At 39.4% G+C, this 23,296-nt stretch overlaps 1 protein-coding gene across 1 annotated transcript in view; it reads left to right on the forward strand.

Moving 5' to 3' along the window:
* The window catches only part of LOC124721362, a 187,081-nt gene that overhangs the window by 134,516 nt on the left and 29,269 nt on the right, over window positions 1-23,296 (forward strand). Inside the window, 3 exon segments of the mRNA XM_047246296.1 lie at window positions 5,189-5,326; window positions 12,962-13,153; window positions 14,479-14,606. Coding sequence (XP_047102252.1) covers window positions 5,189-5,326; window positions 12,962-13,153; window positions 14,479-14,606 — 458 coding nt within the window.

A 23,296-nucleotide genomic window follows, 5' to 3' on the forward strand; every position in this document is an offset into this window, starting at 1 on the left:
ATTCCAGCTGCACACGTCCCACAGCATTACAGAGCCGCAATCAGCTTGAACAGTCCCTTGCTGTTATGCAGGGTCTGTGGATTCATGAGGTTGTCTCCATACCGTACACGTCCATCTGCTTAATACAATTTGAAATAAGACTCGTCCAACTAGGCAACATGTTTGCAGCCATCAACAGTCCAATTTCAGTGTTGACGCCACCAAAAGCCCATATCGATGATGTTTCATTGAATGGTTCGTACGCTGACACTTGTTGATGGCCCAGCATCGAAATCTGCAGCAGTTTGCAGAAGGGTTGTGCTTCTATCACATTGAACAAGTCTCTTCAGCCATAGTTGGTCCCATTCTTGTAGGATCTTTGAATGCAGCAATGTCAGAGATTTCATGCTTTACCGGATTCCTGATATTCACGGTACACCGTGAAATGGTCATGCAGGAAAATCTCCACTTCATCGCTACCTCGGAGATGCTGTTTCCCATTGCTCATGCACCGACCATAAAACCATGTTCAAACTCGCTTAAATCTTCATAACCTGCCATTATAGCAGCAGTAACCTATCTAAGAACTGCGCCAGAACTTGTTGTCTTATATAGGCGTTGCCGACCGCAGCGCCATATTCTGATACACATGCCTCTACCAGTTTCTTTGGTGCTTCAGTGTATATGGGAACCTGGAAATAGCATCAGTGATGATGAGACCCATGTTGTTCGGTAATGGGCAAGCAAAAATCGGGGGGAAAAAACTTGCGATGTGGCTGTCTTTCGTTCAACATATTTAGTGTATTGACAGATGAGGTTCTCCATGTCTTGGTCGATGCCTGGCCAATACTCACTCCAGGCAGGCAGCTTGGTGTTGGAAGTTCCCCAATGCCCCTGATGCAGCAGCTGTAAGATGTGTTGTTGTAGGGCAAAAGCAAAAGGTGCCACTGCCCTTAGTAATGCTGAAGAAGAGTAGGTTGTTGCTTAGCCCATTGCTCAGGGCACCTTCTCAAAACGTAGGTGCGAATTTGTTTGAGAATAGTGTTGCCTCTGTGGTAGCATGCATGTGGGCTCCTGTAATGGGAAAGTTGTCCATCACTTTTTGTGCCTCATAGGTGAGAAAGTGTGTCCACATTTGTGTGCTGGGATGTCCTTCTGAAGTGGATTTCATTGGCATATCTTGAGAAGTACAGTGCCAAGCGCTGTAGACAATGAGCAGTATGATCTGGGACATGAGCTGTTGGGTTGAACAACAAGATCGATGGCTTATTGTCTGTTACCATGTGGAACTTGGTGCCATAATGAAAGACATGAAATTTCTTGAAAGCGAATATAATTGCCAGTGTTTCTTCTCAATTTGAGAGTATTTCATTTCTGCAGAAATGAAGGTTTTTGAAGCTTAAGCTGTGTGGGATGCTCTGAACCATCATACTCCTAGTGAGTGAGGCTGGCCGCATCCCAGGATATGATACATTGCTCCCCACCACTATCTGCTTCCCAGTTTGGGATGTTGCTAAACAAGGTGCTGAGAGTAGGTACTGTTAGAGTTCCCAGAATGCTGTTTCACATGCAGCCGACCATGTAAAAACCACTCCCTTCTTACCCAGGTGATGTAACAGCTGAGCTATTTGAGGTGCCACTGGAATGACTTTTTCATAATATGTAATTTTACCCAGAAACACCAGGAGCTGCTTGAGGTTCACCGGCCTAGGCATGGATGCGGTCGCTTCGATGTGCGACTGTGTTGGTGATAGTCCTTCACGAGAAAGGATGTGGCCTAAATGCTACACTGAAGGCTGAAAAAATTCACATGTGCTGAGATTGCACTTTAATCGTGCCTCCTGCAAAACGAAAAACAGTGACTTCGGTTCACTAAGTGCTGCGCGGCAGAATTTTCTGTGATTATGCTTTCATCAAAGTAGTTAATGGAATCCAGCACATTGCGAAGTAGCTGTTTCAGGAAATATGGAAAATTGCTGGGGCACTGGAGACCGCGAAAGCCAGCTGCTTATATTTGTGCAAACCGTACAGTGTATTAATCGCCAATATCTTCTGTGAACATTCATCTAACAGGAGCTGTAAGTACTCCTCGGTGAGGTCAATTTTGTAGAAGTAGTGTCCATCCACCAGCTTTGCATACAGTTCCTCCAGTTTTTAAATGGTGTATGTGGGTATGTGTCCCTGTTGGCTTGAGATTCACTGTGGCCTTGAGATTAACTTTGGCCTTGAGATTAACTTTGGCCTTGAGATTCACTGTGGCCTTGAAGTCCCTGCACAGTGTGAGTTTGTCTCATGGTTTCCTGATGACAAGAGGAGTAGCATGCTGATTCAGTGATACAGGAAATATCACATCCAATCTGTGCAACATGTCTAATTCAGCCCTGACCTGGTCCCTGAGTGACAGTGACACCAACCGAGGGTGGGGGGTTACATGAGGCAGTGCTGTAGGTTTCTGCGAAATGTGAGCTTAGAAATTCTTCACTTTTCCCAGAGCAGAAGAAAAACATTTTGGGGAGTTTAGTGCAAAGCATGTCCAATTGTGAATAAGGAACATTCTCTGAGGACCAGGTTTGCGCTATCCATGATGGAAACTCCAAAAGATGCAAATGTGTCCAAGTTGTGGCCTGTCACGTGTGTGACCTTGTAGGACTGTATTAAATGCAACACCTTGTCTTACAAAGGGTCATCAAACTGTAAGGCTTTTAACTGAAACTCTTTATTAGGTGCTGCATGGACAATCACACCTCTAACCGTGCATTCTGCATAATATTCCTTGGTGGTAGGCAGAAAAAACTTGTGTTGGTGACTTGGCCCCTGTAGTTCAGCTGCAAAGCTTGATAAGATTGATACTTGCTTGTGACATTGATAAAACTCGAGGGGAGCAGAAATCACATGACAGTATCTTTGATAGTGAGCACTTAACAAAGAGTAATTTTGTTGAAAGTCAGGTTATCAGGTTCTGTCAGAGGGGCCAGATTGCACAACAAATGATAAGTTTGTGGCGGTACCCATGATAAGAAAAGGGATTTAGCAGCATCATCATCACGTACCATAAATACCTTAAAGTGCTATCGCAGTGAGTTCCAGTCTTTCGATTTTCCCCTCATACGGCGGGAACGGCGAAGGAGTTATTGTTGGCTGTTGTTGTAGTCTGGCTAGGAGGTCCTCCATATGTTTTTGATATTCCACTTGATGAACCATCAGTTGTTGCATAACAGGGGCAAGAGATGGTTCAGCCATGGTGACAGGAAAGAAGGAAACGTTGGTAACTGTGCAGTAAACGAAGTCTGTAGGTCATGGAAAAGGTCACTGTCATATAGCGTCAGTCAAGTGCTGAAATTCGCATGCAAGTTTTCACAGTTCGAGCAATGGAACACATACAAGTTCACTCTGCAGTCACCAGATGCCATGACCCAAACACTGTTTTTTTTATTTTTATTTATTGGTGCACAATGTGCAGTCATGATACTGCCCAGTGGTGATACTAGGTCAGTAGCATAACAACATCCAAATCTTGAAGGCTGCACAATAGGTAATAGTTCACAGCATGGTGTAGAATGAAACCGGAAGGCTCACGTCGGCCAAGATATAGACCAGTGTAGACAGAACTGATGTTGGTGGCACTAGTTTTGAGTCAGTGTGTGCAGCCAGCGTTGTAGATTTGCACTGCAGGTCAATGGTGGAGCCTCTGGTGTTGATCCTCACATCTGTGGCTAGTGAGACTTAGCTCAGTGCATCGAGTAACAGCTGTGGTGTGCTGGTGCAGCAAGTTGCACATGCAGCTGGCACAGTGTACAGATCTGGAGTGAGGCAGACGGCTTAAGATAGTGGTAACTGTGGGTTTACCACACGTATCTCTTGTTGAGGAACATGTAATGATACCTTTAACCGTTTATGTAAAGTGGGACACACTATGCAGTGATAAACGCTCTGTTTGGATCAATTTTGAGTGAGTTATGCTGGTGTAAGATATTGGTATCTGCATTAGCATAAAAGGTGACTTTTTAGTAGTAAGGGTGTCGTGAAAGGCATTTTAAAAAATTGATGTTTGTTTGTCAGCGTATTCCATATATGTCAACTTTTGCAATGTGCTGCATGATTAGGGTGTTACTGATATGACTTGATTACACTGTAACACAAAAAATGCAACAGCAGTGTAATGGGGAATACAAATAATGTGACAAGTAAAGATAAGTACTCACCATATAGTTGATTGTTAAGTGGTTGACAGTCTCAGAAAGAACATAGCTTCAAGCAACAATGTCCTGGCAGTGCAGCTCAAATCGGCTGAGGGGTTGTGTCAAGGGGATTTTTAAAGAGGAGCAAAGAGGCAGGGTGGGGCACGAAGGAAAGGATGGTAGCAGCTAAGAGGGAGAGGCAGCAAGGGAATGAGATTGGAATGTGGCTCTGGGAAACCTGCCCTGCTTGTGACACATGTGAAACTGCTTGTAGCTTACAATGACATGGAGGAATAAGGAGGGGGTAGAGAGAGAGAACTGAGGAAGAGGAACACCATAGAGAGGAAAATGTGAGTGTAGATGAATGGAATAATGTGGGAAGTACAGGGAAAGGGATGGAAGTGGGTATGGAGCAGGAGCTACCAGAAGTTGAAGCCAGGTGGCTTGTGGATTGAATGCTGTCTTTTAAGGACACGCTTCAATCAAGTAATTCCTCATGCGTCCCACTTTATTCACATTTCAATCTCCATGGTATCCCTCTTCCTCTGTTGTATCCCCCTCCTCCCCCTCCCCATGTGTGTATTTTAGTCAACATTGGAGGGCATTGTCTGAAACCTCAAATCTGTATTCAGTCTTGCTTATATGCCTGTCAGCTGCTGAAAACCTCAACTACATGTTGAGTGGTTACTTTTATTCCTTCAATTATTTGAATTTTGCCCGGGATTTTCCAGTTTCATGTAAGTTGGGGAAACTGTCAGAATAAACATTTTTGATTATGTTTTAATAAGTTTCATCAGACAACTAATGAGTAAAAGAAACAGTGCAATTGCTTTAAATAAAATAAAAATGTAATACAGTGCTTTTCCAATTTTATGTGTAGTCATCAGTATGACATGGCTTAGGTAATGAAAATCTTAATTTCTTAAGATATATTTTAAATTTAAGAAGTATTGCCTGGGCTTTTGTGACCATACTATCTCTGTGAATGCATTTTTCCTTATTTTACATATTGACAGTATTAATTATTGCAGTGAATATGCCAGGCCTCATGCAGGCTTTTCACCTGGGACATTGCCACGGTCGTCAGGATTGTCATTGCCGCCTCAGTGTATTGATCCAATGCTTCATTATCAACTAAACAGCATGTATGCACCTGGAACTCGTGAAAGGTAATGCCCTAATTAATGAGAAATTTTTTAAGAATGTGATTAATATTTATCATTGATAAAATATTGTGGAATAATAGTTTCTCATGCTGTATTTCACTATTAGTTTATATCTTTATGGGTGTGAGCCTGATGTGGTAGAAAGCAGCCATACATTATGGCAAACAGTTATAAATTTCATATTTATGTGTAAGTGGTTAGAGAAAACATACTCAACAGTTTAATAAAGTTTGGTTGTCAGTAATAAATTAAATGATTTTGGTCTTTGCAAACTTCCTCAGATCTTTTCTGTGGATAATTCTGTATTGATCGCAGATCTGAATATGCTCATATAGACCAGAACTAGTTAGCTGATAATTGGCTCACAACTGTGATGTGAAGTAAACTGTTGTTAAACACAAATGTCGCTGATCTCTATGTACAAGTTGTGCTCCACAATTAAAAATACACAATAGTGCCATTGATCCATCACCATTTGAAGAACCCCGTATTAAGAGACATACCTGTATATAATAATAAAAAAAAGTTATCAAGGCAAAAATATTTGTTTAACACTCATGATTGAAGTTTTGTGTAGTTTACCTGAACATTTCTTTCATAAAAGTCAAGGGTTATAACTTTGTATGTCCTTGTCAGATTTACTGTAGCCATTATTGTGTAATTACTGGTCTGTGCCAGAAAGGTGGTCAGCACAAAAATCAAAACAATATACTTAAAAAAAAATAACTGACACATTCTTTAAAAAGATACAATGTAACCTGCAAAGGTGATTACTTTTCAGGTTTGAGACTCGGTACTGTTTTTGCTTACTTATTGTAGGAAGCTTTTTATGCCTTGAATGAGCTGTGTGTAACGTTACTTTGTGTATATGTTATTACCTAACAGCAACTCATATAAGATTACTTTTCAGAACAACAAGAAGTAACCAGAGAAATAATACATTGAACAACTAATCAAGAAATAACAGTAAAATATATTTAAAAATGCAAACCAATTAATTCTAGAGAACTACTTACTGACAAAAGAGATGGCATCACTTCCAAGGGCACAATTAGGAGAAGATTGCACATTTAGCTTTTGAAATCAGTGATGCCAACTTCTGGAGTAGAGAGCAAGAGTGGATAGAAAAGTGGTGTGTGTGTGTGTGTGTGTGTGTGTTAAGGGAAGAGTGGAGGCTCAATCAGAATACTAAGCCAAGAGAGGCACTGCAGGATACTTTGGATTGGAACTGAACAATTAAGTGCAACAAGCGTATTATTATTACTGAAATTTCAATGAAACTGTCTCAGAGAAGCAGAGATCAATTTCTCTCTGGTCATTGCATTTATGCTTCTGCACACAGAAGTTATAATTACATGTTGATGTCTGCACAGATCAGTGTATGCAGCCACCCAAATTTCTATTGGATGAAGCAGTAGGGCTCTGAAAAGCCTTCACTAACTGTAGCTTGACAGTGCACTCACAGAACTGTTTTCAAGCAGACCACTAATTCCATGTTCCAGGGCACATCAACATCAGACAAGTGTTTCATAATGCAGCATTTTCATGACAGATACGTGGCTTCTAGCCACACCACTTAATAGAATGTTTCAGATTTTGTATCCATTACATTCACTACTTAATCCACAGTGTCTCCCAATTAACTCCCTTCCCCAAATCCTGTATGATTTAGGTTCATATCCTGCCATCACTGTAGATGCCAAATTCACCCACCCACCCCCATCCCCAATCCTCCTCCTCCTCCTCCTCCTCCACCACCACCACCACCACCACCACCACCACCACCACTTGTGTAATGGATAGGAACCATTGTCAGTCTAGGAAGCAATAGTCATGTGTACACTTCAGCTGTGCTGAGTGTAAATTCTGGTCATGAACTGTAGGGTTTTAAACTTTTTCTTGAAGTTTTGTGGCATACTGAAATTCATTTCAGGTGAATGTCAGAGAACTTAGAGAATTTGGTGTGAGATGTAGTTCCTGAACTTCGAGTTAGCAACAATGTGGGCTCTTCTGTATAAACTTTGAATTATTTTTGGATACTTACTCCGAGGCTTCAGCAATTTGCTGTGTTATTTTGGACTTAAGATTTTCAATCCTGTGAGACTACTTCAGACTTTGAAATATTTCAGTGAACCACTTGTGACATCGATCTGAACTTCGTTCGATTAAAGTGGATCTTGTGAATGACCAAGCAGAGTTCAGAAATATTACTGATGCACTTCCATGCAACCGAAATTGTAATTATTAGTCACTGTAGCTGTAGTTAACCCTTTCACTGCTACAGACGTGCTCTCTGCATTCAGTGGTGAGGGCAGCTTTTGCCAAATGCTGGTACCTGTGCTGAGAGGCGGCATTCTGGCTGATACGAAATACTAATCATACAATTATTCAAAAACTATGAAGTGAAAAAACCTGAATTTAGCACGTATTACAGTCTGATATCTTCACTCGATAAAGAACTAAGTTTCGCTTTGTTACCCAACATACTTAACTGCGCCCCATCAAAGTAAGTAAAACGTTTGCGAAAGATTGTAAGAGTTTGCAGAGGAAAAAACACATTGCATAAACTTTGCATATGATTGATTTTAACTCATAGATTGCAGTGAATGAAATGTAGATAAGATATCAAAATTTTATTTAAAACTGAGAGCAGAACGATATCTCATTTCATTCGCAAGTTATCGGGTTTTACATCTGATGGAGAGTTGCACACAAAATGCCAATTCACACCTTTGCACAGTGCTAACCATGTTGTCATACCAATCATTATAGCTCCTAAATGATTCAAGATATCGAAATGAGGCTTTTTGTGAATGATAGAATGCAAGGAGGCACTTATGTTGTATGATGAATACTCAAAACTTTTTTATTAACAAAGGTATTGAAGTAGCTCACCTGCAGCAGTGAGAGATCGGTAGCTCAGGACGCATAGAGAAGTCAGCCACACTGTAGGGAAACTCAAGGGGGGGGGGGGGGGGGGGCACATGCATACAGCATCAGCACCTGGGAAATAGCATAACACAGCATGTATACAAGTTCACAGCAGCGAAACTGTTAAGCACTCACCAGTAACAATTTGTGGTCTTGTTTTGTGGAAGTAAACTGTCTTATTGAAGATCAGTGCATCCAGTGTTACCTAAAGTCATCTCACCATCAATCCTATGTTTATATAATTTTAATTACAGCTTAGACAGATGCTGTTGACAAATGTGAGAACATATTGCTGAAGTGTACAGTAACCCATTGGCAGCTAACAAACCACAGCTGATCTCAGTGACCATGCATTATTCCACTGACATCTTGGCAAGTTGCTAGAAGGTTAATTTATTGCAGTGTGTAAAATAACAGTTTTGCCTCTGGTTGACAATCTCTTCATTTTTGTTCATCAATTTTGAATGGCTTATTGTTTTGAAAATATTTCACCGTAGATGTATTATCCTATGATTGTTTACGCTTCGTGTAATGACCAGGAGCATATCCTTTCAATTCCAGAAAATTATTTTACCTTGAGTCTTGCTATTGCTGAATTTTCTCAGTGAACTGAAAGCATGACATTACATCTCGTTTGGAGTTGATATATACACTGAAGAGCCAAAGAAACTGGTACACCTCCCTAATATCGTGTAGGGCCCCCACGAGAACGCAGAAGTGCTGCAACACGATGTGGCCTGGACTCGACTAACTGAAGGACTGCTGGAGGGAGTTGACACCATGAAATTGCAGGGCTGTCCATAAATCCATAAGAGTACGATGAGGTTGAGATCTCTTCTGAACAGCACATTGCAAGGCATCCCAAATATCCTCAATAATGTTCATGTCTGGGAACTTTGGTGGTCAGTGGAAGTGTGTAAACTCAGAAGAGTGTTCCTGGAGCCACTCTGTAGCAATTCTGGGTGTGTAGGGTGTCGCATTGTCCTGCTGGAATTGCCCAAGTCCATTGGAATGCACAATGGACATAAATGGATGCAGGTGATCAGACAGGATGCTTAAGTATGTGTCTAGACATATCAGGAGTCCCATATCACTTCAAATGCACATGCCCCATGCCATTACAGAGCCTCCACCAACTTGAACAGTCCCCTGCTGACATGAATCCTTGGATTCATGAGGTTGTCTCCATACTTGTGCATGTCCATCCACTCAATACAATTTGAAACTTGTCCGACCAGGCAACATGTTACCAGTCATCAACAGTCCAATGTTGGTGTTGACGGACCCAAGCGAGGCATAAAGCTTTGTATCGTGCAGTCATCAACGGTGGTCCTTTGGCTCCGAAAACCCATATCGATGATGTTTCATTGAATGGTTTGCATGTTTACACTTGTTGATTGCCCAGCATTGAAATCTGCAGCAATGTGCCGAAGGGTTGCACTTCTTTCACATTGAATGAGTCTCTTCTGTCATCGTTGGTCCCTTTCTTGCAGGATCTTTCCCCAGCCGCAGTGATGTCAGAGATTTGATGTTTTACTTAGTTCCTGATATTCATGGTACACTCATGAAATGGTCGTACTGGAAAATCTCCTCTTCATTGCTGCCTCGGAGATGCTGTATCTCATCGCTTGTGCGCAGACTATAACAGCACATTCAGACTCACTTAAATCTTGATAACCTGCTGTTGTAGCAGCAGTAACTGATCTAAGAACTGTACTAGATACTTGTCTTATATAGGCGTTGCCAACCACAGTGCCGTGTTCTGCCTGTTTACATATCTCTGTATTTGAATACACATTCCTATACCAGTTTCTTTGGCACTACAGTGTATGTAATCCACTTCTATCGTAAATTATGCGAGGAGGAAATCCATCTCCTGGCAAAAAACTGTTGAAAATGGCACACTCTTTGTGAGCCTTCTGCACACAGTTGATGTGATGACATACCATGTATGTCAGTTGTGAACAACATTATTTTTGAGACAGTTACATTGACTGTTCAAATACTGGACCTGCAATGCCTGTCTTCATCATGGATGTTTCAGTAGAATATATGTCATGAAGATTGATGTGAACAGGGGTCATAAGAAGAGGGTAAATAGCAAAGACAATTAAATTTATTGCACATACGATTACCATATTTACCCGACTATAATACAACACTGAATATTATAGCCTCCTTGTTTTTTTAGAAGTGGCTCCTTGAGAATTTTTTTTATTTTTGTCGTGTTCTGACTAATCAAAATTACAAGTTGGTTTATTGATGATGAAAGTATCTGCCTAAAATAGTTAACATTACCTCATTTATTAATTGTCTACATTTCAGTGATACAAGATGAAATAAAATAAACAAACAGAAATGGTTGTTCTTTGATATCAGGTCCTTAACTTCGTGGGTGAGGTGTGTCCTGGATGAATCCAGCACCAGCATTTTTCTTGTGTGAAGTAAAGTGTCTGATATTCTGTTTCAAACAAAGTTCAACTATTCTAGTACCAGGTCATTAGTCATCTATCCCTTACCTTGGCATTTAAAGGTAAGCTCTGCGAATAGTTTTTCTTTTGGTGCAGTTATTCTGCGAATAATCATGTATAGGATGAACTTTCTTCCATCATCTAGCACACTCATCATTACTGTATTCTGGCCTTTTCATTGCCAAAACTTCTTATAGGAACACTTTTAAGGCTCTTCATGTTGACAGCAGCATTTAGTGGCATATCAAAATAAAATGAAGTCTGATGAACATTTCCCATATGGCCTAGCAAATAGTTGTGCCATTTTCTTAAACTCATTATATGATGCTAATATGTAAGTAATTTTTCGTCAAATGTGGCAGGAAGTTGCTGAGCTAGTGGTAGTGCAAGCTAGCTCCACCCTCTTCATCAGCCTCACACACCGGCCAATCCTTGCTTTGAATTCTGTTATGCATGCAATTGGAAAAATTTCTGTTAATCTCTAACACCTCAATTTTGATAATTTCTTGAGTGATTGGAAAGCCTTCATTGTGTTTCTCTTGCACATACTAGCATCCTGCTACTCCAATTCGTGAAATGTTCCCTGCTTCAGTCCCCTGAGAATTTGGCACGAAGAACTGACATTCTTTAATTTTTTTTTTCTTCTGATGCACAGTTGTTTGTGACCTCTGCTTAACGAATCACCATTAACTTATAATTAGCCTTGTACTGTCTGAATGAACCAATTTTGAACTGTGAACTTGTAGAGCTACGTTTCTTGACAGTCACAGCTATAATTTTCATCCATTATCAATTGCTGAAATTTATTTTTCTTATAGTACTGCCATTATATGCAAACTGAATGATAACAGTATGTTGTCTTCCTGGCTCCTTAAAGCTTAATTGACAGAAATCTACCACTTTGGCGTAACACTATTGCCAACCTTGAAAATCGTCAATGCTGTAGAGCAGTAGGAGCTTTGGCACCATTGTTGAAGTTTATGTTTCATTTGTTGTGCTGTATTTCAAGTGTTCTGTTTAAACTTTTTTTTTAGCCTTAATTTGTCTCTTGTAGAAATGTATAGCATTGTTGAGCATTTGTCCAATTGTTAAGTCAGTTCAGTTCCAATTACAACTGGATTCGGGCAAACTGCACTCTGAGGGTGGTGGATGTTCATAAAATGCCAAGGTATATGGTATATGTTTCCCCGACTGGCAGCATGACGAAATTTGCTGTCCTCTTGGCACTCGCCTCCTCCCTTTCGTATTACTGCTCAGCCAACCAGGTGCCACTGTTCCCCCCTCACCCATCTGAATACTTCAAATTAAATCTGTGCATGACCACGGTTACCAAAGCTTCATCTGAAAATGTAAGATACAGATACAGCATAAGAATGTTAACCTCAGGAATAATAGTTTAATGTGTGAATGCAAGATGATCCTGTATTTTTTGAATGGAGAATTTCAGAGGAAACCTCTTACAGTCTGGTAAATAAGGTACATACTTTCGACAACTTTTTTACGTTATTGTCTCAATTATGTAATATTTTTTACATGTGATCATCACAGATTGGACATCAGTTATATATTGTAGATTATCAGTCAGTTACAGTGTCCTCAAGTTTCTCAGAAGATTTACTCAGCTGCTGCCTTCACGAGGGCTATCGTACATTTCTTTTTAACTTCTGTTAGGGTGTAATAAGGCTTTTGAATTCATTTGCACACAAATGACCGTATGACGTGTGTTAATGTCTATGTAAACTTGTTGCAATTATTGGAGTCATTTAAATGATGTGCTCTGTGCTCACTGTCTGCTAAATCCAATTGTGAATTTAAAGAGAATGAGCTTTAATATCATTGCTTACGTAAGTTGCTCCTGGAGTCACAGTATTTCAATAACAAAGTTAATACCAGTAAAATTTCCGGTCTGATACAGTAGTCAGTAAATATTGCTGTATTTTAAAATCTCTATTTTCAGTTACTGCAGAAGTGTAATTACAAATCAGTAAAACAGAATTGGGCGTGTGTGACGATTAGGAAACTTACAGTCAAAATTCACTTTTACACAACCACAGTGGATCACATGAAAATGAAGTTTCTCAAAGTAATTCCACTAACAGTAGGAGGGTTGCACAGCAAATATTACATGTTTTATTTTGGCTAATTGCTGCCAAATTATAATATATTCAGTCATTAATGCACTCGGTTGTATTCGCAAGCAGGGCATTCAGGTGTATGTTGCTCCATTGTTCAACAGGTTGGAGATAGAACACTTTGAGAGAGAGAAAAGGGAGAGGGAGTTAGAACAATTTGAGAGAGAAAAAAGAGAGAGAGAGATACGTGAGCTTCGGGAACGGGAGTTGACTGACCGCTTGAAAGATGAGATGATGAAGGCAGCTGGTCCCGGACCACGACCGATTGAACCTCACTGGGCTGATTTGCACAGAAGGTAACTGAAGCTGTTATACCTTATTATGAGACACACTGTAGGCAGTGCAAAATCTGAGTATGTAGCAGTAACCCGCTGCACATGGGAATTGCTACATCATTAAATGGTGGCTTGTTTGTCACCGGATCAGTGGCACAGTGATCTATTGTAGAAATTAAAATCGTCTCTCAAAACTACAAATGCGACATGCGATAAAAGGAATTTGTATTTGTGAATGAAAAGCCAAGTAACTGCCAACAAGTGATTTGCGTGAAGAAGTGTGCCAGAATACCATAATAATGGAAATAATTTTAAGTAGGAAAATATTGTTGGAGCGCATGGGGCCAAATCGGCAGCTCGTCGTAAAGTTAGTCAGACAGTCATGTAGTCACCACTGAGGAATACATAGTGTATATAAAAGAGTAGTCAAGTATGACTTCTATATATGCACTGAAAGTAATTATGATTGACACTTCACCGAGATACAGCAGCACAAATTGATGCAGTCCCAACAAAAATTGTGCAGTTTGTTATTGTGCAGCACAGTTCCAAATATTTATGAGAACTATTTGTCATTATTTATAGAATTTGCACTACGAGCAGAGCATCCTCGATACCATTTACCTGCGACTCTTGGTACCATTTGATACATTCGTGTTGACACTATGAATGTTGAACCTGTGGACAGGAATGCCAGTGCATTGTCTTCTGTGGTGAATGTTACTTCAGGCCAATTGCAGATAAAGTTGGCAAACAGATAGGCTTGATCTAGGAGCGCTGCAGCTCGTAGAAGCAGGTCCATTGTTTTATGTGGTATTAGTTATGCCTGCTGAGCACAAACCATTTGATAAAATGGTAGTACTATATCCCATATGGTTTGCATCAGACTAGTAGGCTTTACAAGCTATTGATTACATTCATTACCCAGTGAGACCACTGTCTATATGTCTTCTGGTGAGTGTATTTGAAAATTTTCTTTTTTTTCCTTTTTTTTTTCCTTTTTCAGAACCTCACTTGGCTTCCTGCATTGCCAGTTAAGAAAGACCAGTCATTTATTTAAATCTTTACAGAAGTGACAAATCATTAAAACTTTTTTAAATATCTTCTGTTAGTGTCTGTTGGTTTCATAAAGTCTCATGCGCTGAAGGAAGATGTAGCAATTTTCATGTTCAGTGATGTGTTGATAAAATTGAATTTATACAAAAGTATAGTGCAAATATTTTTCTAATTTTATCATCTTAACCACGAATATTCTGTATTTATACCAGTGAATGCATGCTTTATTCCCTATGGTCATATACTTGTGCACTAAGCAGAAAATTTCTTCTCCCCTCCTGTTCTTACAGATATGTTGGATTTGCACCCACTGATCGGCCTCAGGGAGCTCTGCATCAGTTTGGGCTGTACCCATCAGCACCAGCGGCAGGGCAGACAGCTTTAGGACAGCTGGAGCGTGAGCGCCTGGAGCGTCTAGGTGGGTATATGTTTTTTGGGTATTGATGTAATCTCTATTTAGTAGATATAAAGTTAACTAATGAATGGCCATCTCTTTTGAGACTGAGTTCCCCATGTTCCTTCCCGTTTTCAGATGCGCTTTGCAGTTTATAACATATTTGCTTAGAACACTTCAGAATGTTGATGTAGCATATTTTAGAATAGTAGAAAAGTGAATCATACACACTTGCCTATGGCTCATTGTGAATAGCTGATGTTCCATTCAAAATAACTCTCTTGCAAATCCTTATCTTGTTTTCACAGATTAATTTGTATATTTAAGTCAGTTATCTGAAGTCACCGCAATAAAGTAGATCAGCCAGCCTCATGACAATTATTAAGAAAAAATGTTAATAGTTGTGAAATTACTTTGCAGTTCACACTTAAGTGTGTGATAGAGGGTGCGTAGAGCCACTTTCAGACTACAGTAAAATCACTTTTTAACAAATCTCTGGGAACTCAAATATTTTTTCCTTAAATAGTGGCTTTTCTTAAATGTCAGTTTTGCTAGAGTACATGGAAAGAGTGATGCAGAATCATAATTCAAGCATGTTTAGGTGATATAAGTGCTATTTAATTACAAAATTACCAAAATCCTTTGCTACAAATTTAAATGCAGTAAATACACAATTATTAAGCCCCTCATGTTTGTTTTGTAGTGAAAGACATATGGATCCAGCTGACTGATGTAAGTTAGAATTGTTTTATCCACATTAAAAGAGGAAAAGAAATTCCCGACAGTGTCAATTCCATGCACACCAACAGTGAAACTTGATGCAACTCCCTCTTTTTTCTTCCTCATTGCCACCATCAGCTTCTACCTATGTTCCTTCATAACATTTCACTTGCATCAATCTCAGGTATGTAATCAGGACATCATCATCACGCTAATGCCCTGGAATGTTTCATTTTTAGAAACATCAGTTCTGCTTGTCCATCCTTCTGGAACAGTGTTGTCTTCAGCAGTAACTGATGTACTACAGCCATCCTTCGGAAACAATTTAACACAGTCTTTTGTGTTACAGAATTCCAGGCAGCAACAAATATATTCATTGCCTTTACAAGGCTGAGTGTCATCACTTTCTATCATCATCATCATCATCTTGGACAGTTTCCAACCTCGGGCCGGGTCTGTATGGAACATAGGCCTCTCCATCATCTTCTGCCTTGCCACCATCTCTCCGTCTTCACCTTGGTCTGGTCTTCTCTTTTATTCTGGATGCATTCCTCTACTCCTTTAGCCATCTGTCTCTCAGTCTTCCTCTTGGTCTCTTTATTTCCAGTTTCATCTTGTCTATCCTCCTGGGTATCCTCTTCTCCTCCATTCTCTTAATGTGCCCATACCATCTCAGCCTTGATTTCTCTATCTCCTCCTATAATGGTTCCACCTTCATTAACTCTCTCATCCTCTCATTTCTTAACCAGTCTGTCTTTGTCACTCTAATACTGTTTCTCAAGAATTTCGTGTCACTAGCTTGTAGTTTACTTTTGTCTCTTCCTTTCATAACCCAGGTTTCTGATGCATATGTCAGGATTGGGACATATTATGACCGGTATATGACCTTTTTACTGATTTGGGGTACATCCTTGCTCCATATCAGGCTTCTGACACTCTTCCCCTAAATGCTTCTGCTTTTCTTCTCTGCTCGTTTATTTCCCTGTTGTTTTTTTTTCCATTTTCCTGTATCAGTCTCCTTCTTTCTTGTTGTGATAATCATCTCATTCATACTAAATTTCATCCCATATGTGTGATTTTAAGCTTTCCCGGCGAATTAACTGTTTGTACTGTTCTTGGGTCTCCAGGCGAATAGTACATTCATCCCATATTCTTGTCCTGTTTGTTCCCATACGTCCAACTGCTCTTGTACTTCCTCCTCCTTATTCCCCCAAATCATCAGATCATCTGCAAACACCATAGCTTTCATATTCCTTTTACTAGTTACTTGTGTTACTGTACTCATTACATCATCCATCTCTACAATGAAGAGTAATGGTGAAAGTGCACTTCCCTGCCTCAAGCCATTCTTCTGTTCAGTCCAAGTTGATCTCTCTCCTCTCATTTTCACACAGCTCACACTTCCATGGTACATTTCCATTATCCTCCAAATAATCTGTTTTGCTACTCCTGTATTCTCCAGGGATTTCCACACTTTGCTTCTACGCACACTATCATACACTTTTTCAATGTTCAGGAAGGTCATTAGTAGATCTATTCCATATTCATAGTACTGTTCCTGCTTTTGTCTTACAGCAAAAATTAGATCCACCATGGACCTTCCTGTTCTGAACCCATGTTGCTCTTCCCTCATTCTTCCTTCTAATTTTGCCCGAATTTGTGCTTCCAAAATTTTCTAAAAAATCTTTGCTCAATGACTCATCAGTGTTATCTCCCGATAGTTCTTGCACTCTTTTCTATTTCCCTTCTTAAAGATAAGGCCAATTATTCCCTTCTTCCAGTCTTCTGGGATCTGGGATCATCTTTTGTTTCCACACAATTTTCATTACTTGATATAGCCATTGTATCTCAAACTCTCCTGCTGCTGTCACCATCTCTACACTTAGCTCACTTAGACCTGGTGACTTCCTCCCTTCATCTTGCCCAATGCCTTTTCCACTTCTCCCTGTGGAAGGTCTTTTCCTATTTGCTGTTCCTCCTTTTTTTTTTTCTCCTCGTCTTGTTCCTCCTCATCCAGGTCCCCATTCGTGTTCAGGAGTTCTTCAAAAATACTCCTTCCACATATTCTTGAGTTCCTCCTTATTCTCTTCATCTTTTCCACTTTTGTTCACTATTCGAGCATAATCTGTTGTACTGTTCTTCCTCTTACTTTTAATCATCCCGTATAACACCTTTTTTGAACCTTCACTATCCTCCTCCACCATTCTGGTCCACTGTTCCATCCACTTTCATCCTTCCTCCACCACCACTCTTTTTGCTTCTTTCTTTCTTGCCTGATACTCTTCCCTTGTCTCTACTGTTCTCTTCTGAAATCATACCCTTATAAAGGCTCTATTCTTCTTTTGTACTATATCCTTTGTTTTATCGTTCCACCAGGGTGTTTATTTCCATCTCTTTTTGGTGCTTGTCCTCCCACACATTGCTTCTGCCGCACTTACTAATATTCCCTTGAATCTATCGCATTTCTCTTCTACAGTTTTTGGTTCATCCTTTGTGATGCTTTCCTTTACTACTTGTAGGTACTGTAGCTTGCTTTCTTCCTCCTTCAACTTCCATACCCTTATATGTCTTTCCTGGTTTTCTGTCCCTTTATTATCCTTGGTCCCTCTCAGGTTCATTACCATCAAACGGTGTTCACTATCCAAGGCCTATGATGGTAATACCTTAATGTCAGTGATGTTCCTATTCATCTCACTATCACATAGGAAGTAGTCGACTATTGACTTTCTCTTTAAGTCTTGACTGTACCAGGTAATCTTGTGGCTCTCCCTTTTCTTGAACCAAGAGTTCCCAACTAGCAAGCCATTCCTTTGACAGAACTCCAATAGTGTTTCACCTTCCTTATTTCGGCAGCCCCACCCCTCTGGTTCAAGCACACTTTCGCAGCATTGTCTTTCTCTTCCAACGTGTGCATTTAAATCCCCCATTACTATCATATTCTTCATTCCCATCTGCTTCTGCATTTCCTCTTCAAACTCTTGCTTCTCCTCAGAAGTGCATACACTTGTATTACCTCTATGGTCGTCCACTTGAGTGATATTTTGGTCATCATCATCCTATCATTTATTCTCTTCACTTCCTCTTTTAATCGATCTCTTACTACTATTCCAACTTCATTTCTCCTTCTCTCCTCATTTCCACTCCAGTACAGTTGGTAGCCTTTCCTCAGTTCTCTCCTTCCTTCTCCTTTCCATCTCGTTTCAGCTAGCCCCAATAGGTCTAACTTCCTTCTTTCCATCATGTGTACCATCTCCTCCACCTTTCCCGTCAATGTTTGTATATTTAATGTTCCAGATCTTAGTCCTTGTTTATAACCAGTTCATCATTGATTAAATCTGCCCTTTCCAAGGCCTGTTCTATTTTTGAAAGCAGAAAACATAATCCACTACTGGCTTGCTGGGTCAGAGCCCCATTAGCCGTCGCTTTTCAGGGTTCTTGTAGGACCTTCACAGCTACCATAGCGGTCCTGGGGCACACACAGTCTCCACTGTACCTCGCTCCTACAGGCAATCCCCTACTTCATGCCATTGCCCATCTCCCATGACTTGGACGAGGGATTGGACTTGAAGAAGGAAATTGACTTCTACGCATCTGCTGCTCTGTATTTGGCTTTAACAGTGTGTATTGTGCCCAGATCTAGAGACTGAAGATGACATGTGCAGCTCAGAGGAAGGAACACAGCATTTACATTCCTCAGAAATTATGTTTCCTTAGGATATACAGGTACAGTTCCTTCCTTCTGCACTCATCTCGGCACCTAAATGCCTTAAAAAGTCTAAGATTTCCAATGTCTCCAGAGTCTGCTGTTGTACTCATAAGAACAAAGTAGCATTTTTATGTTTTCAAGATACCTGGGAATTAATAGTAGATGCAACTTTTCACTTCTATCACCATTTACATTTTTCTCTCTTAACAGAATATGATTTTGTGGTAAGTAAATTATAAAAGACACCACTTTCATCAGCAGTGAAAATGTATCTGGGCTCATAGCACTTTATGAATCTTGGCAATGTAATGTTCTTCCAGTATCTTGCACTCTGTGTGACCAGAGTCTCAGTTTCTCCACTTATGCTTTGAAATGACAGATTTTTTTAATGAGTCAACAAGCCATTTAATGCCTTGAAATTTTCAGTTTCAATGTTCAGTATGATATGACGAATCTTCTTTTGCAGTATGTTTCCTCTTATAGACATACTTTTATTTCTCTGCCCTCGAAACTACATAAGAAGAATATTTTCCACAGCATGGACTGTAGACATATGAATGTCCCTCCTTTTTGTATCCGTAAGAATCATTAGATTCGCCAGTTGAGAACTCTTCCATATTTTTTTAATATTCTGCTAGATGGCCAAAAATTGTATTTCTTCATTGTGTTGGAAATAGTAATGTCAAGATCGTCAGCTTTTGCTGAACTGTAAGCTTTCTGTATTTGATAAGTAAGTAAGCAAGCAAACAACTACATTTCTCATGCTTCATAGACCTAAGTCTGTGACGTCACATTACGTGATCTAAATCGTATGGAAATCGACTTCCAATTCTTTCCATACATCTGCTGGTATTGCTACAAGTGAAGTCGAGTTATTGACTACAATCTACGTATGCGTCAACCAGCTGAATCAATAACCATTTACAGCTCAATCGATAACTATGACAAAAAATACGACTTGTATGAAATGAAGTGGAAGGAAATCAGAAACTCACTCAAACACATTAGGAATTATGTTAAAACTGGATTTCAATTTGCAAAATGTTCCAGACTTATTCCTTAAAAATGAACTTTTTCTGAAAGCAAGGTTTGTTAAAAGCAGGGAGAAATAACATTTTACTTATTGGAGTTTTACCAGGACCAACAGAAATATTAGTTAAAAGTGGAATTTCCTTAAAAGTAGGTTTGTTATTTTGGGGTTTTACTGTAATTCTTTACCGTTGCATTCTTGAATAGCTTGTGTCAAAGTGATGATGATGTATTTGGCTTCCCTTAGCTGATCCATGCTCTGTTAATAAAACTGCATATATTGTGGCAAATGAGATAAAGCATAATCTAGTTAAATGACAGATCTATCTTTGATCTGCTTACAGAGCTACACAATGAGAGCATTTATTGACCTATCCCACCACATTATGCCACTGTCAGACAGGAACATGCCATTAATCTTCCAAGTTTACTAAAACCTAGACATTTACAAATATATTTTAAAACTCGTGCACTTTTTTACAGTGTTTTGTTCCAGCTGTTTATGGTTCCAGCTTTTCAATAACTGCAATATGTTGGTATTAAATCAGTAAAGGGTGATAATATTTTTTTAATGGATAATACAACAATACTAATACATAAGTAGAGAGCTTAGTAACATTTTGCAATATTATAAAAAAGAAGAATAGCAGAATACTCAGAAATTAACAATATCATAACTGTGGGAAATTATAATACAACAATAATAATAATAATAATAATAATAATAATAATAATAATAATATTGACTGTCCATTGGCTGCCATGAAAATGAACATTATGTCTCAAGTTATGCTCGACCAATGGCACAGAGCAACATAATTTTTATCTATGGCGGTATTCCATTATAGTTCTAGAAATATCATTGGCACTGTCTTTTGTCATGTTTAATAGATGAGACTGCCTAAATAAACCTGTTGCGGAGTGCAGTCTGTTGATTATTGGTAAGTGACTTTATTAAAGTGGATGTTAGATTTAAATTGAATGATTGGTGATATATTCTGTTTGTATGACAAAAAAGTGTCCTTTTATGTGCCTGTTAAAGCCATTGTTTGGCCTGTAGTATCCTCATTATGAATCTGCTCTAATACTAGCTCTCAGTGCGCCATGATGTTTTGAGTGAAGCTATACTTAATTTCTAGATGATTGATATGGGGACTGGCTAGCAATCAGCTCCTCAAATACACGGGTCAACAATCAGTTTGCCCCCAGGCATCTCACCTTGCTACCGCCCTTTTGGCTATAATCCTGGCACAGACATTAATAGTACATCTGAAATATGGCTTTAACCCAGGAAGTGGACAGTTAATGGTTAGTTAAAGTCCATGACATAATTTTAAATCTCCACTTAATCATAACTTAATTCACCATGTCAGCACAGTTACGTGATGTGGTAAAATTGCTATGCACAAACAAATGTCAGCATTGGATACTGAATAATAACTGTCTGTGTTGATGACTGGTTGTCAGCTGTCTGACCGCACTCCACAGGATTGGTGCAAAATGTATAAAGGGCACAACTAGACATTTGTTAAAGTTACAGGAATTTTGTGTTCCATGATATCAGCAGAACATTCCACAATTTGTAGTCTAGTGTTACACCTTCAATGCCTCTGAAGAATACTGTTTCACATTACAGGATAAAAACAAACTTACCCCTCTGTACTGTTTTCCTACTGCCAAAAGCCAGATAGTTGTGCAGTTCTTCAGTGGCAGAAATTCCCACTAGGCAGCTGTTTCAGCATGGGCTTCCCAATTTCACACCTGTTTTTAGAAAGTGGTTGCATATACAGGGTGAACCAGAACTCCACGAACAAACTTTCAGAAGTTGTTCAGAGGTACCTTCTGAGTATTTTGATGTATGATTCCTGTGGTCTCTAGTGGCTCTTTACAAAGCCATTGCATTTCATTTGGTTTCTAGACCCATTTAACTCTATATCTATCTTGCACTGAAAATAGTGTACAACATTGCAAATGTCAACTGTAATGTGCTGTATATCTTGTTTCCTTTTGCTCATGATACCTGCTGTTGTCAACAGTAATGTCAATGTTAACCGTTGCCCCATGTTTGCATTCAATACTGCTTGGGGTTTTGTTTTGTGTTGTACTTTTTGATGAGTACATATTGTAGGCTTTCTCACTATTCTGAAGATATTTTCTCAGAAACAAAGGTAACTGGGGTAACAAACTGAATAAACCACATTTACGAGGGTTGTCCAGAAAGTAAAGAATGTTTTGACGTAGCTAAATAAAAACCAAAGATATCAACATGAAACTTTATTTACAAAGGTACAGTAACTTACTCTATTTTTCAGTGTAGTCACTATAACAGCCAATGAATTGTAACATGGGAACAGTTTTTCAATTCCCTTGTTGTACTCCTCTATCGCCAAAGATTTGAGGCAGGACATCATTGCTTGTTTGAAGTCTTCATCATTTATGAACTGTTTTCCACCCAAAAATTCCTTTATTCAGGGAATAAGTAAAAATCACTCGCTGCCAAGTCAGGATTATAAGGATGATGTCCAAAGATTTCCAACTTAAGGCACTGAAGTTCTTTCCGTGTTTGAGCTGATGCATGAGGCCATGCATTGTCATGAATCAAAGACACCTTTGCCGACAACATTCTGTGTCTCTGAAGGCTCCTTCATTGCACTGTCACTTTAGACATTTCTTATTTGCCTATTAATTTTGATAGGTTGAACATTTTGTGCATTCAGAAAATGAATTACACTATGTACTTTGCATTTGGCAGTATTCCTAAGGGTTACTGAACAAAGAGGTGGGTCCGCTTGATGACAAAACTTGGCTTACGTTGAGACAGAGTACAGTGGTGGTGTATCAGTGGTAGGTGTGGTACACAATTTTTCTTTACTTTCTGGATGACTCTCATATATTATTATTCTGTAACCATCTGGCAGAGACCATTGGCCTTCATACCAAAGCCACTCAGAGGCTATCCCTGAACAAACTCTGAAAGTTTATTGGTGAAGTTCTGGTTCACCCTGTACAATACTTATACTGTTTGAGTGATATGGGAGGCTTCTGGCAGTGAGTGGAGTGGGATATTCCATGACTTTCTGTTTTGCTACAAAATGGTACCTTGCCCAGTTTTTTTGTATATTCCATGAATAAATTTATGTAAGCCTTTAAAGGTAGTGGACTCCTGTGTAAACAGCCTCTTGTGAATCCACTTGTTAGACCTCTGTTTTGGACAATACTTAATTGTAATTTTTATTGTGTGCTGATTGCCAGTGCTCCC

This window comes from Schistocerca piceifrons, chromosome X, assembly GCF_021461385.2.
Source record: "Schistocerca piceifrons isolate TAMUIC-IGC-003096 chromosome X, iqSchPice1.1, whole genome shotgun sequence".
NCBI lineage: Eukaryota > Metazoa > Arthropoda > Insecta > Orthoptera > Acrididae > Schistocerca > Schistocerca piceifrons.